This window comes from Halyomorpha halys, unplaced genomic scaffold (genome assembly GCF_000696795.3).
Source record: "Halyomorpha halys isolate HHAL.00 unplaced genomic scaffold, Hhal_1.1 Scaffold2523.1, whole genome shotgun sequence".
Taxonomy (NCBI): domain Eukaryota; kingdom Metazoa; phylum Arthropoda; class Insecta; order Hemiptera; family Pentatomidae; genus Halyomorpha; species Halyomorpha halys.
Window position 1 is genome coordinate 69247 of NW_027112922.1, and position 15866 is coordinate 85112.

General features: G+C 28.4%; 1 protein-coding gene and 1 long non-coding RNA gene across 2 annotated transcripts in view; one reads left to right on the top strand and one right to left on the bottom strand.

The window, feature by feature from the left end:
- Positions 1-1539, bottom strand: part of LOC136796553 (uncharacterized) — a 6562-nt gene extending 5023 nt beyond the window's left edge. Inside the window, exon 1 of the long non-coding RNA XR_010844277.1 lies at positions 1440-1539. This is a non-coding gene — a long non-coding RNA (uncharacterized lncRNA). The remainder of the gene's footprint in view (positions 1-1439) is intronic.
- Positions 1540-3725: 2186 nt separating this feature from the next.
- Positions 3726-15651, top strand: numb (NUMB endocytic adaptor protein; the record flags this gene model as incomplete). Its single annotated transcript, XM_067050593.1, is given in 10 exon segments — positions 3726-3887; positions 4031-4102; positions 4192-4269; positions 4362-4502; positions 5062-5257; positions 5849-6136; positions 8023-8082; positions 9901-10025; positions 10666-10738; positions 11538-15651. Coding segments are annotated over 10 exon segments (1485 nt in total), but the record flags the coding sequence as incomplete, so codon positions are not given.
- Between the last annotated feature and the right edge of the window lie 215 nt (positions 15652-15866).

Below are 15866 nucleotides of genomic sequence, written 5' to 3' on the forward strand. Positions count from 1 at the left end.
GTTTCTGAAATGAAGTTTTTCATAAATCAAACTTATAGTCCGAACAACTATAAATCAATTTATTTTAGCAAATATCATGAAAACTACTATTCCTACGAAGATAAAGATCGTAAATTAATTTATAGTCCATTAAACTAGCTTTAATTTGAGTGCTAATAGACATGTGTACTTCTCATAGTTCCTGAGATATAGATTTCTCAAAATAAATTAGCTAACTACTAATCTATCAGAAGATTTTTAAGAAATTTTGCTTTTTAAAAAGCTATATCTCGAGAACTATTGGACGTAAATAGCTCCTTTACTTTACCACAAATAAAATCATACATAAAGACCTTAATGTTCCCTATGTAACCGATCTAGCCCGAACCAGATATCACTTCTTCCATTTTAAACTCCAACCACTCAAACCCCTTAGTTTCTAATCTTGCATCCTCTTCCATTCCTGACAATCCTCCGAAGCGCCTGAAAAGAAGATACGAGCTACGAGCTAACTACTAATCTATCAGAAGATTTTTAAGAAATTTTGCGTTTTAAAAAGCTATATCTCGAGAACTATCGGACGTAAATAGCTCCTTTAGGGCTAATATTTCAGCAAATTTACTCTTCTTTAAATAATGTTTTCTTAGATTTTCTAGTGTTATTGGTAGTTTTTAAGATATAGAGCTTCGAATGAAAAATTAATGTTTTTTTAGGGTCTTGAAACAGCCGTCATTTTTTATCCCCCCTACCTATACTTGACAGACTCATCAATTTTGAATAGTAATTATACATAGTTTTCATTAAAGTAATCAAAAATTGGGGTGAGATAACTGCCTTTTTTTCTTCCCGGCTCTTGTACTATAATCTCCGATAACTCCTTCAGCATATTCCGTGATGATTCGACTTATTATTAACGTAAATATTTAATAACACACAGGAAGGAGTCTCGATACTTATTACAGACAGTCTGTCCTCGACCCTTTTTGTGAACGGAATAAGTAGAAACTCCCTCCATTCTTCAGACATTTTTTCAATTTAATCAAAAGGTGTATTTTAGAAACTCCCGGTTCCCCAAATGCCTTGATTAATTCACTATTCACTAGGAATGCTGCCAGTTTAGTACAACAACAACACGTGGAATGCCCAACCCTCTTCACAGTAAAGAGCCAGCGCGAGGATATAAATAAATAGGAAATAAATAAAATAAAAACAGAATTACCCCAATAGTGGTTTTGTAAGGTGGATCTATCTTTCACAGACGTTAATACATCAAACCAATAAATTAGTGAAATCCTTAAAACTTTTTTATTCCTTAAACCTTATTTTTTTTGCCAATTACCATGGACTGCTAAAATCAATCTTTTCATAATCAAATGATAGTTATCATTTTCAATCATTTGATTAAAATTCCATATTTAGTAACATGAAGAAGATATAAGTTTTTTTAAATTTATACATACCATTCAATTCATGATTGGATTATTTTGGATAATAACAGTATCATATGAGATAACTGAATGAATTCCTTTCTTTTTGTAAACAAAGTTCATTTCTTCAAATCACCATGTGTTAAATATGGATGTTTGGGTTTTTTAATTTTTAAATATTTTATAAAATAATGTTTTTACTGTTTTTCTGTACATAGTTTTAATTATGTTTTACCTTACAGTGGTGAGTAATGGCTCAGTTTAAGTTAGGAAAATTCATTGGGAGGTAAATATTAGTTGGATTAAAGTTTCAAAACATGTCAGGGTGCTATTGAATTATTGAGTTTAAACAACAATAATCATTCACATAATTTACTCAAGTTGAAAAGATATGTACTTCCTCAGCCAAGTTCTGATGAAAACTACTTTTAAAAAAAATGTACAGTCAAAAGTTCATCCAAGATATGCTAATTCCATAGTTACAGTACATTGCAGGATAATGGTATGTCATTTACTGATTAAAATTTTAACTGAAGCCTTTTACCAGTATTCCTTACTTTAAAAAAAAAAAAAAAAAAAAAAAATCTAAAGTGTTTTTTCTTGTTATCAAAAAGACTGCTTATTCTATTGGGATCGGCACCCTCCTTGAGTCGAATTTTTCCTCATACTCATTTGAAAAAACTTTATATTTGTTCTCCCATTCCAATTAATTTTTAGTTACAAATCTTTTTCTTTTCTTAACACACAGGTATTTCACTTGATAGGAAGCTTCTAAAGCTTTTGGATTGTAACATCATTATCCATGGAAATACCTATGCTATTAAACATTTTTAAATTAAAATTCCCCTGTAATTGTGAATAACTTCTGCTTGGCGAATTCGGCTAGTTCAAACGTTTTTTAAGTGTTGGGACCAAAATCCCCTATAACCAGATGGTTTAGTAGAATAAACTAATAGATTACTGAACTACTTTTTTTCTTTTTTCTTACCTTTCATAAAAATATAATAGCAATATTAGTAAATACATAACCCAAGAAATGTAATATGTATACGAGTGCTTCATCTCCCTTGGATTTCCTTAGGGCATTTTAAGGTGTTGATTATAGGGTCTAATTAAGGTAGTATAGACTAACAGGGACCGTTCTGTAAAACTGAACATACAACTCTTCATGGTGCCCGAGTGTTCTAAACCACCTCTGGCTACATAATATGAACTACTTTATACATCAAAGTTTTAAATTAATAGCCTGACATAGTCATAAGCAAATCATTCAAGACAACATGTAAAAACCCACTAAGAAATCCCTAATTCTCATATCGATGGTCTATCCCTCCGATGTGCGTGCAAATTTTATAGTTTCAAGGGGGAGGGAAAAAAAAGTAAGATTTTACCTCATTCTATAATTCCTTATTTGATCGGAATTTAATTGAAGATTTTCAAGATAGACCAGATTATTCCTCAATCATTTCAATATGTCAGAAGAATTCTAATTCCAGGTCTTCTGTGAAAAGTTAGGATGAAACTACTTTTTATGTTCAATAGTAAAATCTACATTTTTATTTCTTCTAAAAAAAGTTAATTTCCTATTTTCTAAACAAATCATGCGTTATTGTGTTCAGCATCATAAACCATTAAACATGAAATTTTAATCAAAAGAGCATGTTGTTATTCATTACTTTTCATTATTTAGTATTTTTTTTTTTTATTGAAAATTTGTTTAAAGAATCTAATGTAGTTTATTTTTAAATGATCAGATTTGTTCATTTATTCTAATTATGTATGATTCTACTTCAGTTATTGAAAACTAATTGGATGTCCCATCCTACCGAGTTTTCATCACCATCTTCTTCTCCCTTTCAACATACCATTTATTTATTTAATGTTTAATTTATGATTTATTTATAGCTTTTTTTCTCTCCTTTTTTTTTAATTTTTTTATTTATTGCCTTAATCATAAAATTTCCTATTGACACAACTTTGTAATGTACCAGTAGCAGTGACTATATATTGCCTCGAATACTTATAAATTTCCTATAGACACTAAGAAATAAACATGAGATAGAGGTTTCACAGTACCAGTAATACCAATTACAGAAACCTACAAACGTTTTTTATTAAATAGGAGTGTGTTTTTAATTTGCAGTTTGGAGAATATGTTGTTCTTATTCTATTTAATTTATTGTTGTTAATTGGTCGAGTTCATGTTTCATAGAAACAATAATTTATTTTATATAAACCTGGTCAGTTAATATGTTTTGACAGCTAAAAATATTTTGATAAATTCTGTTATTAATTTTTTTTGGCTTATTTTTCTTCCAGGGCGAGAAACGGGGTTCCCCGAAGAGGATGGACAGGTTACGAAGGAGCTTTCGGGATTCGTTTAGAAGACGGAAGGACCATGTACCTGAGAGTTCAAAGCCACATCTTTGGCAAGCAGATGAGGCAGCTGTTAGGGCTGGTACCTGCACCTTCCAAGTAAAGGTATGCTTTTCATAATATATTCTGTATATTTGTTTAACTATATAGGTAAGTAAGATGTCTAACTGAACTTAATTATTTAGTAAATGAAAAACATTTAAAAAGCATTAGTAAAGAAAAATATTAAATATATTTTCTTTTTTCAGTATTTAGGCTGTGTTGAAGTTTTTGAATCTAGAGGAATGCAGGTCTGTGAAGAAGCACTGAAGGTTTTAAGGGTATGTAGATTTATTTGATAACAATCAATCATAATTTCCTAGTAGTACATTCAAGTGAATATTAGTAATGAAACATGATTTATTTTTAGAATTCTAGGCGGAGACCTGTCAAGGCTGTTCTTTTCGTTTCGGGTGATGGTTTAAGGGTTGTTGAAGATGAAACAAAAGTAAGTACCAAAAATATTTTATAATTTTCTTTGTTACTAATACACTTTTATTATTTGTTAATTTTTTTTATCAATACTTTCTATATTTTTAGGGGCTGATTGTTGATCAAACAATAGAAAAAGTATCGTTTTGTGCTCCTGATAGGAATCATGAAAAAGGTTTCTCCTATATTTGTAGAGATGGAACAACTCGGCGATGGATGTGTCATGGTTTTATAGCACTAAAGGAATCTGTAAGTTGCATATTTGTACTTGTTACTCTATTAATAATTATGCGATAGTATTAAGTTATTCCAGTTTATTCATATTTAGTCAACTATAATTTTTTTTTGTTTTGAATATCTGCTATTACTAACCACTTCAAGTCTTTTTGAAAATATACTATAAATATTGAATTAAATATACATTTCTCTCTTTTAAAATTTAATATTTTATTTTAATGATTAAATACCTAAACCAATCAATAATGTTGTATTATATACAGATACATTCATTAATTATATTATTTCATCGATGTGATTATTTTTGCTTTATTTAAAACAATTTAATTAATGTTTTGAGAGGGACAATTGTTGATTTTGAATTGCCTGGAGTGTTCTCTCGATTACTTTGTCTTATCGAAAAATAATTTTACTGTTAGTGAAAAGTAGTGTAATGGCTATGAAAATAATACCCATTTAAATAAATTAGAACTGAAGCTAGTAAAGAGAGGATTTACTGTAGTTAAAAATTAATTGTTTATACTTCTTGGTGTATATCCTCCATGTGGTTATTAAAAAAATGTTTTTATAGGGAGAAAGGTTGAGTCATGCTGTAGGATGTGCATTTGCAGCTTGTCTTGAAAGAAAACAGAGAAGAGAAAAAGAATGTGGTGTGACAATGTCTTTTGATCCTACAAGTTCGACATTCACTCGGCAAGGTTCTTTCCGGACACAGACCATTACTGAGAGGATAGCAGATGCAAATAAAAATAATATTACCGTTCCAAGTAAGATGACTCTTCTTTTTTTTTATCAAATTATGTTGATTCTTTACTAATATATTATTTTTATACTAATTATTATTTAAAAAGTCATCTAATGTCTACTGTAAATTCTTATATCTTAGCTTATGATAAGGTACCGTTTTCCAAAGTGATCCTCATAACCACTTTATTAGTGATTATTAACCAAGGCTACCAATATATGGAGTTATAATGCAATATAATAAATGCCATTTTGGATGGTATTAGGTGTAGGATTACTTTCAGGCTGTAGACAGAACAGAAAGTTATTTTTACTAACTCAGTACCTGTAACCAGTATATTGATTAAAACATATCACAGAAGCTGATGCAACGTATATGACATTTAAGGCCTTCATGTTTAATATCTGTATTGTTCTCCTGCAACTATTTATAATAATCATTTATTTATAATTTTAATATTTATTCTTTATTCTGACCTTACAGACATTTTTTATTAGATAACAATTAATCCCATATGGTACCAGGTTTCCTCATTGTTTTTGTGGTATCTTGTATTAAAATTATTAATCCTGTTTTGTGGAATATTTTTAATGTTATTTACATGTCTTTGCAGCAACTGACGCTCCTCCTATTCCAACAAAGACAAGCACTGTAACGGCAGTCACTCCAAAGCCAGCAGTTACTACACATGCCATCGAAAGACCACACGCTACAGTCTCCATGCTGGTGCGTCAGGGCTCATTTAGAGGTTTCAATCACTTGAATCAAACTTCTCCTTTCAAACGACAGCTGTCTCTCCGTATCTCAGACTTACCATCCAATCTTGAGAGGACAAGATCAATGTCTCTTGAAGGGAGTGCTGATTCCCGCCATCCTCCACTCATCCATCTCAAAACCCCAGGTTTGTTAAGTTTTAAGTTCTTACCCATATAAATTAACATATGAACTTCCATAACTTTCTTTCTATATGGATAGCATATGTTTTTCTCTATTGATTTTAGATAAATATCTTCATTGATAACTGTTGATATCTTTCTTGTCCATTTTTTAACAAAACTTAAGATGGTTGTTGATTTCATTATTAAGTAGTTTTGGTAGTGGAACGTTTTGTTGTTAGCTACAGGAGAGCAGATAGAGCCGAGAGAAAGATTGGATAGTATATCAGAGCTTCCGATCCCTACTGATAGGCAAAGGCACCTCTCTCTTCCGACAAAGATTATAATTAGTGAGTGTAATTTATCCCAACCCTGACTGAGTGTACCTGTTACCAATTGATTGTAGTAGTATATCCTCTTATAAATAATCTATTTAATCAAATTTATATTTGGATTACCGGCGTTGCCCTTACAATGCTTTACCACATCACCTTTTATAACTGTATTTAAAAATTATTTGATCCTAAATCTTATCATTTTTCAGTTACAATGCCCTTTAAGAAAATGTTTTTCAAAGAGCAATAAAAAAGAATTGATACTAGGCATTGATGACCAAAAGGTTTTATACCTTTAAACAAGACCAAACAAGAATTGGTGTTTGTTTATAAGTTTTCAGATAGCTTAGTGATTTTTTTTTAATTAATCCTCTAAAAAAAATTTGCCTTAGTTTGAAAAGTTATTGTAAATTTATGAGGAGCATTCTAGTACTTAAAATGTATTTTCCTGATATTTTTCTTTTATACTTATCTTCAGAGATGGAGAAAAATTAGCTATAGTTGAAGCTATAGCCAAGATTGCCATGGATACGACCCTTATTCATAAATAAACCATTGATAAATGAATACGTATCCATTTTAGCTATTAGTTTCAACTACAGCTACTTTTGCCCAACTCTGCTGATTTTCAGCATCTCACTCACCATTTTATCTTGAACCCTTTGAAGATGATACTTCTTTTGGTAGTTGTAATTATTATTTGCCAAACCCTAAGAGTAGTTATGAAATACTTTTTAGTCTAATAATTGTTTTTATTCCCCTGCAATCCAAGCATGCCCTAAATTATACTGAACTGTTTTCCAGTCTCCCTACTATTTTTGTTTTTTTAACTCATGGGTACAATGGGGTATATGCATATGGCACAGAGTTTAGGGAAAGCTTTTGGACTATAGTTTTGCTGTTAAAACTATAGTTTGATATAGATCTTCATTTGTTGATTTTTGTAAAAGCTCATTTAACTATGAACTATTCAAAACCATACAGCCAGGATGATGTCACTGCTTGCAATTACCACAGTCCTATTGTTATCTTACTCCTGGTAGTGTTGCTATTTATTTAAATAGTGCCCAGATCAGCTTTATAAATACAGGTAAATAGTCCTGTAACATGTGATGTCATACCTGTCTCAGTTGTGAAATATGGCATTTTTATCACTTAGCCCAATATCACTACATAAAACATTAAAATGTTTTAAACCAGTGATCATGGAGAACTCAGATTTTCACCGAAATATTTTGTAATATGTGCAAATTAAAAAGAAAATACAAAAAATAAAAACATGCATATACCTCGTTACTATTAAATGACTGTATAAGGATAAGTAATTAAAAATATTGCTTTTAAAGCCTTAAATCTTCCAAAAACCAACTCTACAATTGTGAATTAAAATTTAATACAATCAATTAAGTTTCTTCAGTTAGTGAAATATTTCATTTCAGTTCTATCAGTCATAAATTAAAGAAAAATACAAGAACACAGAATAATAATTTAATAATCTCTATGACTTCTTGTTATTGCAAATAAAGGTTGTTTATATATATTTTTCTCTTAGCCTAATATTATATTGAAATTTATAGCTGATGAAGTGAGGCCACCAGGCCGCCTCAGGCTCTTCTCTCTACCGACAAAAGTAGTCAGTGAGTTCTAAGCCATTTTGTGTTTGTTGGATGTTTGGTGTGTAAAAGTCCTTAAAGTTTTATATTGTAAAACATAACTTTTTTTTATCCATATTAAGGGAACGAAATTTTTGACTTCATTTGTATTGTGCTTATAATACCTTTAGTATTCCATGAACCATCCTGGAAGTTTTTCTTTGATCCAATCTTAAACATCTTTTGTGGTATCTTTGGAATATATATATACATGGCATGTGAATTCCTTGTAATTATTGAAATTGAACTGAATGTGTTTTTTAATATATATTTTTTTTAATTCCCTATAATTTATATTTAAAATTTACATAATTAAAACAGGAGAAAACAGATCAATTGTCACAGTTCAGTTGTTGAAACTAATAGATTCATAGAAACAGGCAACCACAAGTGGATTATCCAGCTAGGGGCTGCACATCCTCCCTTCCTCTAAGGGAGATGAAAAACATATTTTTTTCTGGAAAGCTTTTTTGTAATGAATGTAATAAGAAATAATTGAATTTTGATTGATTAATGGGGATTTTAAAGTATGATCAAAGCATTTAATGTTTTAAATTTTTTAGGAATGGGTGTTTTGCTAAGGTTTTTTTTTGTTTTTTTTTACAGCAAACAATAATTAATCTAATTTAATAAAAAATAGTAGAAACAACTGAATAATAAAGTAATTATGAACATATAAATAAATATAAAATGTAAACACCTGAGGCGAGAGAGTAAACACCCATCTAACCCAGTACTATGGTGGCATAATATATCCTTATGTCAGATTTCCCAAAATTTCTATTCAACACTGGAAGCAAATCATTTAAAATAAAAATATAAAAAACCAATACAAATTTCAAAGATCAATTATTTTGAAAAATAATATTTTAACTTTTATAATGATCGAATATTAAACATCTAATTACAGAGTAATTTTAAATTATCTTTTACATGCGTATCAATGATGTTACAACAAAGGTGAATAAATTTCTTCTGTCTCTCACCAAATGAAAGTCTAAACGAACCTAATTTATGAGAAAGTGTACCCATGCGGTAATAGTTGTAATAACAATTTTGCTACCATATTTTCAGTAGTAATTATTTTGGATTGTAAATCTTAATATTCATATAAGTTATTTTATACTCATAGCAGTTTTCAGTGAATTTACTCACTGTTAAAAGTTCAAAAAGGATCTTTTAGTGATTGGAATCATGAAAGTTGATATTTTATAACAATATCTTATATATATATATATATTTATAAAGGTATCTGTATAAATGACCTTAGTGTTTGTGATTTACTATGTATTCTTATTCTATCCCATAATTATTAATTACCCTTGTATTCACCAAGGTTTTCTTTCTTGGATGCACTGTATGTATTATTTCATTGAAATATTTTTCGGCATTGTTTGTGATCCTATTAAAAATACTGTGAAGCAACTATCAATTTTTATTCACCCTAAACCCTTATTGAGGTTGTTGTTTTATTTCTCTAGATTGTTAAATTGTATTTTATTTAAAACTATATACATTGTTTCCATTGGAATAATGATTTGATTCACCAGTGGTGACTGAATACCATATATTGTTCATTACAGGTTACTAATTGGTCATCCATTTATTATTCTTGATATAACCCATTATTTGTGCATTGATAGGTATTAATATTTTTTAACGTGATGTAGATGTTACTGCCTCTTTATAAATTTACTGTTTGTTGTTAGTAATTAGATTATTGGTTACTTTTTACTTGCCAATAAATATTATTATTTCTGTATTGTTCATTATATTGTTATATTGTTTATTTTCAAATTTCAGTGAGCCCTATTCCTGAAACGTCTCCACTCGCTGAACGAACTGATCCTGTAAGTGCTATGTGTCAGCAATTATCACAAGGATTAAAGCTACTCTCGAATGCTGATGATCTTTTACCATTTTCTAATGTAAGTCTAAATCACTAATTAGTACTATTTAAAAAAAAATTATTTGTTGCAAATTGATCAGATGTAGTTAAATGTCTCTATATTGAACTTGGAAATTTTATAGGAAAAAATTATTACATAGAAAAATTATAATTTTTATTTGATTTTCTCACATATGTATGTATGTAGTATATAACAAAAAAATTAAAAAGGATTAGAGGCTCACATATTGTCACCGCATTATCAAATGTGAAAAAAGACTATTTTCCTAGTCATCACTTCGAATTCACAGAAGGTGAGGCATAGTCTGGCAAAATCTTGAATTTATAACTGTAAAAAATAAAACAAGGTGTTGGGTAGTTATGAATTTGACATTACATTGCAACAGAATATGTTTGGCCTGTGATTGTATCAAAATCACAGTTGTTCCAACTCGTCAATTAGACATTATAGGGACAGAATATAAGATCAGTTTTACTTTAAAACTTATACCAATTAGTTATTTAATTGCAGTTTTTTTTTCTCTAGAACATTTGTTCATACATATTTTATGAGTACATAGTGATTTTTCTTTAAAAAATAAGTTATTAATTTATTACTATAACTGTATTTCCATCTAATTTCAAGTCCTTTGTCTTTATTTATTTATTTATTTTTTCAGAATGTGGGGAACAAGAATCTATCCAATATCTCTAAAGAATTATTTCCTTTGAATAACAACTCAACTCTTCAAGGTAAATCTTGATCTTTTTCTATATCGTGTTTATAATTTCTATATACAGCTGTTCTACTTAATGAAATATAAATTTTATTTTTTTTTAATCGATTTGTTATTAGAGTCCAACCCCCTAAAGTTTCAATTATTGTTAATATTATATATTTCACATTTACTTGAAAGACATGCAAGGACACATCATTGAAGGCCTAGAGAAAAAAATTAACATGAAATAATTATACAAGCTCCAGAAAAGCTATGGGGTAAAAACTTAGCATTGAAAATTTATCAGAAATTAGTATTAGGTATGGCCAATAGTTAAAGCAAAAAAATAATAACTATAATATGATGAAATTATATAAGTTATTCTTTAAAAAGAATATGTTAAAGGGGTGAACAACCTGATATATTTAATATTTGTTTAATGAATATGTGAAGTATTAGTTTAATATTGTAATAAACATTTAAATCATAGGATACAAATTGTTTTCACTGCCTCTGTCGGTTGAGAATACCTGAATTAGAACAAATATTGGATTAAATAGAATTTACTTCCTAGGAGAAGATGATCTGGGGTGCAGTCAGCAAAAATACAAAAATAAGCAAAACTTATTTGTGTTTATTTGCTGACCGCTCCCCTCCCACCAACCATCTTCTCATATTTATCTACGGTCTACTATTAACTCCTCATTAGGAATTTATTTGCAATATTATTTTATTATGTTGTTCTATTTATCTATTTAACTATTATATACTATAAAACTTGGTTTGAAGTTGTTATTTCAAACATATTTATCTAAATAATCTGTCGCTCACAGAAAGCCCAATTTTGAACGAGACAACTGGAAAGAGTGGAGTACTAACCCCACCAGCAACGCCTTCAGCCTCTCCAATCCCTGCAGTAGGAGAGCTACCCCGGCCGGAGCAGTGGTTGGGTAAGGTAGCTGCCGGAGTGGGACGACCAACACGTGCAAACTCACTTGGTGCCGATCCTTTCCTTGCCGATGCAGACTGGGTATCCAGGACCACATCACCTGGACAAGTGTCAACAAATCCTTTCCTGACTTCAACACCAGCCACTGTTAAGGCGTTTGAAGTACACATGTAGCGCACAATGGAGCGAGGTCCCTTCCCACCACCGCCGTAGGGTCCTGTGCTCTATATCTATCGTCTCCGGTCGGGAACAGTTGTTAGTTTTGTTATGCACTTGGTCATGTTTCTATAATATTGAGAATATGTAGACAGCCAGAGTATTAACTTGATGTTCTCTGATAAAGAGATTCCTGAGGGAGGGGTTAAGAAAGCAGAAATAAAGGAATAATGATTGAGTGATTTGTTACATCTTACGAATTTTGTTTTACTTGTTTTATTTTTTTATTGTTTTGACAAAATTTTATGTTGATTTTTTCAAAATCATTCTTACTTATTAGTAGTACTTACTATGATAATAGAAGAAATAGGTTCTATTGATTTGAAGGGTTCCCTTTAAAAAGGTTGTAACTGCAAAATTTAACTAAAAACGTTTTGAGCATAAAAAGCTTCTTTATAATCTGATCAAACTGTTGTTAGCAAAAAATGATTCCTTTTTTCCTTAGCGAGGAGTTATGCACCAAAACTAAGATTTTTTTTTTTCTCCATGAAGAGTTTGATGAAATACCAGTTATAACCCTTTTAGAGGGAGCTCTTGATATAATGTCTACTTACCCCTATTAATTTTGTAATGTGTTCTAAACCAGGTGATATAGTGCAATTTTTATTTCTGTGATGAAACTACCATTAGAGGCTATTGTGGAAATGGTTTTGTAACAAAGATATTTTAGTTTACATTCTTTGAATTTATCATCAGTTTAATACTTTATTAATTAATCTGTTTCGTTTGTATTCCTTCTAAAACCATATTAAAATAAGGAATACATTTGTAATGTGATGAATAGGTATAATTTTTACATCTAAGAAAAATTCTTCTGTTTTAATACTTAGTTCTCTAGATAGCTTGTAAAAGGCATTGTGACGAATTATGAATAATAAAAGAGAATGTGTTCTGGTACTTATTATGGTTTCTTAGTTGTTGTTTTTTTTTTTAATATTTAATTTAATGAAAAAACTATTAAGTTTTTAAATTATATATCCGAAATTTTTTGTTTATCAAAGATATTTTTCTGCAGCAAGGTTTACTGTTATGTCTCATGCATATTGAGGAAATGTGTTTTTTATGTTCATATAAGGTTCAAATTTTACTTAATATTTTGTGCATTTATTTATTTTAACTTACCTAAAATTTTAAATTATATATCAAAAGTTGAACAAATTTTAAAAAAATAGTTAATTTCTAAACTATTGAGAATAAAAATAAAATACTCGTTTAATATTATTTGAATATCTGGCTCATACTCATTATTATTTAGATTGATACATGCCTACATTAAATGTGAAAATTTCTCTTCTTTTTTCTCAATTTGTTCAATGTTTGACAAATGTGTCTTTGGCCTTTGGTATTAAAAAAAATGAACATTGATTTATTTTTAAATTAATTAACAATAGTTTATTTTAATATAAGGTTTTTTATTTAATTGTAATACATTGAAATTCCTTGGAGTACTGAAACTTTTAATTTTTTATCTCTTACTTTGTTCATTAATGAGGAATATTTTTTAACAGACAAACAAATAAAATTAATTATGAATAATAAGTAATCACTAATAATTAACTATTATTACAATGACAATAGATAATAGATATTAAGTTAAAGTGTTGTTTCTCTTATTTATTTATTTTTTCTGACAACTTTGTCATAAAATAATGTTTTTCAAATTTATCGGATAGAGCTAAACCATACCAATAATTTGATGCAAATATTATATTACTTGCATTTTTTATACAACTTTGTAATAATCAAAAAAATATTTTTTAAGTAATAATAATTTTTAAATTAAAATGTTTATTGAAAAGAGTTTCATTGTATAATTACTGATATATATGTGACATTGGAGGAGAGATGAGATGAAATTAGTTTCCAAAACATATTTATTTTATGGCCATTAAACGTAAGAAAATACGCTGTATGGGTTATTCACTACATATTAGCAGTTATAGTAAGTCATTGGAGAATGATCAAGAGTTTTGTTTGAATGTTATTATTTATTTCCTTATTTGTTCTTCTGGCTGGGATGTTTTGAAGGTTGTAAAAGATGGTTTATATTGATTGTATATTATCGAAATGGAGATTTTATGATGCAATTTTCCTTCATGTGTACTGGTTCAATGGCTAGTTATGTTAGCATCAGTTATTTAAAAACAAACAATAACTACATAAAACTAATATCTTATTCCACCATTTTGTTAATGGTAGAACAATATAATGAATAATAATGTAGCAAGTTTTTATAGAGAATAATATATAATACTGATATGTTAATTTGACTAAGGTTAGTATTTTTTAATATTAACGTTATAAGTATATTTGTGATTAAGCATTCTGAAGACAAGTATTATCTTTCATAAGTGAAAACAACTTACAGTTTAGCTTTGCTAAATAAATGATTTAATAATCATATATATATTTCCTTTTTATTAGAAATATAGTCGTGCTTTCTGATGTATATACCCTGATGGCATTAGCAGCATCTTAAATACTTTTTTTTATAGCACAATCAATTTGAGGCTAATACATTAGAGCTTATATTTTAAAGTGATTTTTTTTTTAATTATTAAAACTACCTATTATTGAATGTAAATTCAAAATAAATTTTTCTTGTAGGGATTGAAATTTATAATATTTTTCAAAGATATATTCAATGAAATATATACCTATATTTATTTTGTCGATAAGAAATGGATACTTTTATTCTTTGTAAATAAACTTGAAGTTAAATGTACTACTGTATGACAGGCATGTAGAGAAACTACCCATTGGTAGCACACTAATCATAAAATTTAGTTTCACTCTTTCCAAGCCATAATATGGATTCATTTTTGGGTTTCATCTTGGTTTTTTATTATAAAAAATATAAATTCAGTTCATTAGCCTCTCTCCACATATTATTTCGTAGATACGTTATTACATACTATCCATAATCATAGTATTTATGTATATTAATTGCTAGAAATAATTAATAAAAGTGCTCGAGTGCAATTGTTTAGTACTTAATAATTGTTTAACATTAATGATGATGGATCTATCTCATTTGTACTTAACATCCATGTATTGTGATAGGTTTTTCAAAAGAAAAGAAAAAAATCTATATAATACTCCTAAGTGGTTTAGAAGATATTGATTGTAAATAAAATAAAAATTATGAATATGTAAGTAGGAAATAATTTCCATATATTTTTAGATTTCTAATCATAGTTAATGGTGATAGCAATTATATCTGTAACTATACACAATAATTGCGATTATTTTTTTTTGTATTATTGAAATCAAATTTTGTTGTAATATTTATTTTAGTATTAATTAATTAATTGTAATAATTACATTTGTAAACTGTGTACAGATTTATTCCTTTTTTGTAAATAAAAAGTTTTTCTTTTGATTGTATTTAAATGTACATATGTAACCATTTAATTTAATTTAGTTTTTTAAATTAAAATTTCTTCCTTTATGCCAAACAGGTTGATTTTATGTATATTTAATGTGATAGAAACTCTCCTGTTATATTATGTATTTAATAGAAAAGATTTATGAGATGTGGTGCACTGAGTCGAGGGAAATTTTTAAAATAAGAACTGCTTAATAGGCCATTATAACCTTATATTGGTTGTTAAAAAGTATTTTTAGATTGTATTTACTGTTATATATGATGCTTTGTTATTTGATGAAGCTGGAAGTATATTGTTGAATTCTATATAGCTCTTTGTCATGTACAGATATTTTTTGATTTCCATTATATTTGTTACAGTTGTAAATAATAAATATTTAATGTTAAAAAACTAGTTAATGTGTTATGTTACTATTTTAACCTTTTTATTCTACTACAACACACTGTAGATCAATAAATAAATGTAATATGTCTAGATGTGGTATGTAGAAATGAGTATGTTTTAATGGTGAAATGGGAAAAGTATTTTAAGCAAGGAATGGTGAAAGTATAATTTAAAAAATGTTATGAACTATTAAAAAGTAACCTTCAACAGTCTAGAATTGAGAT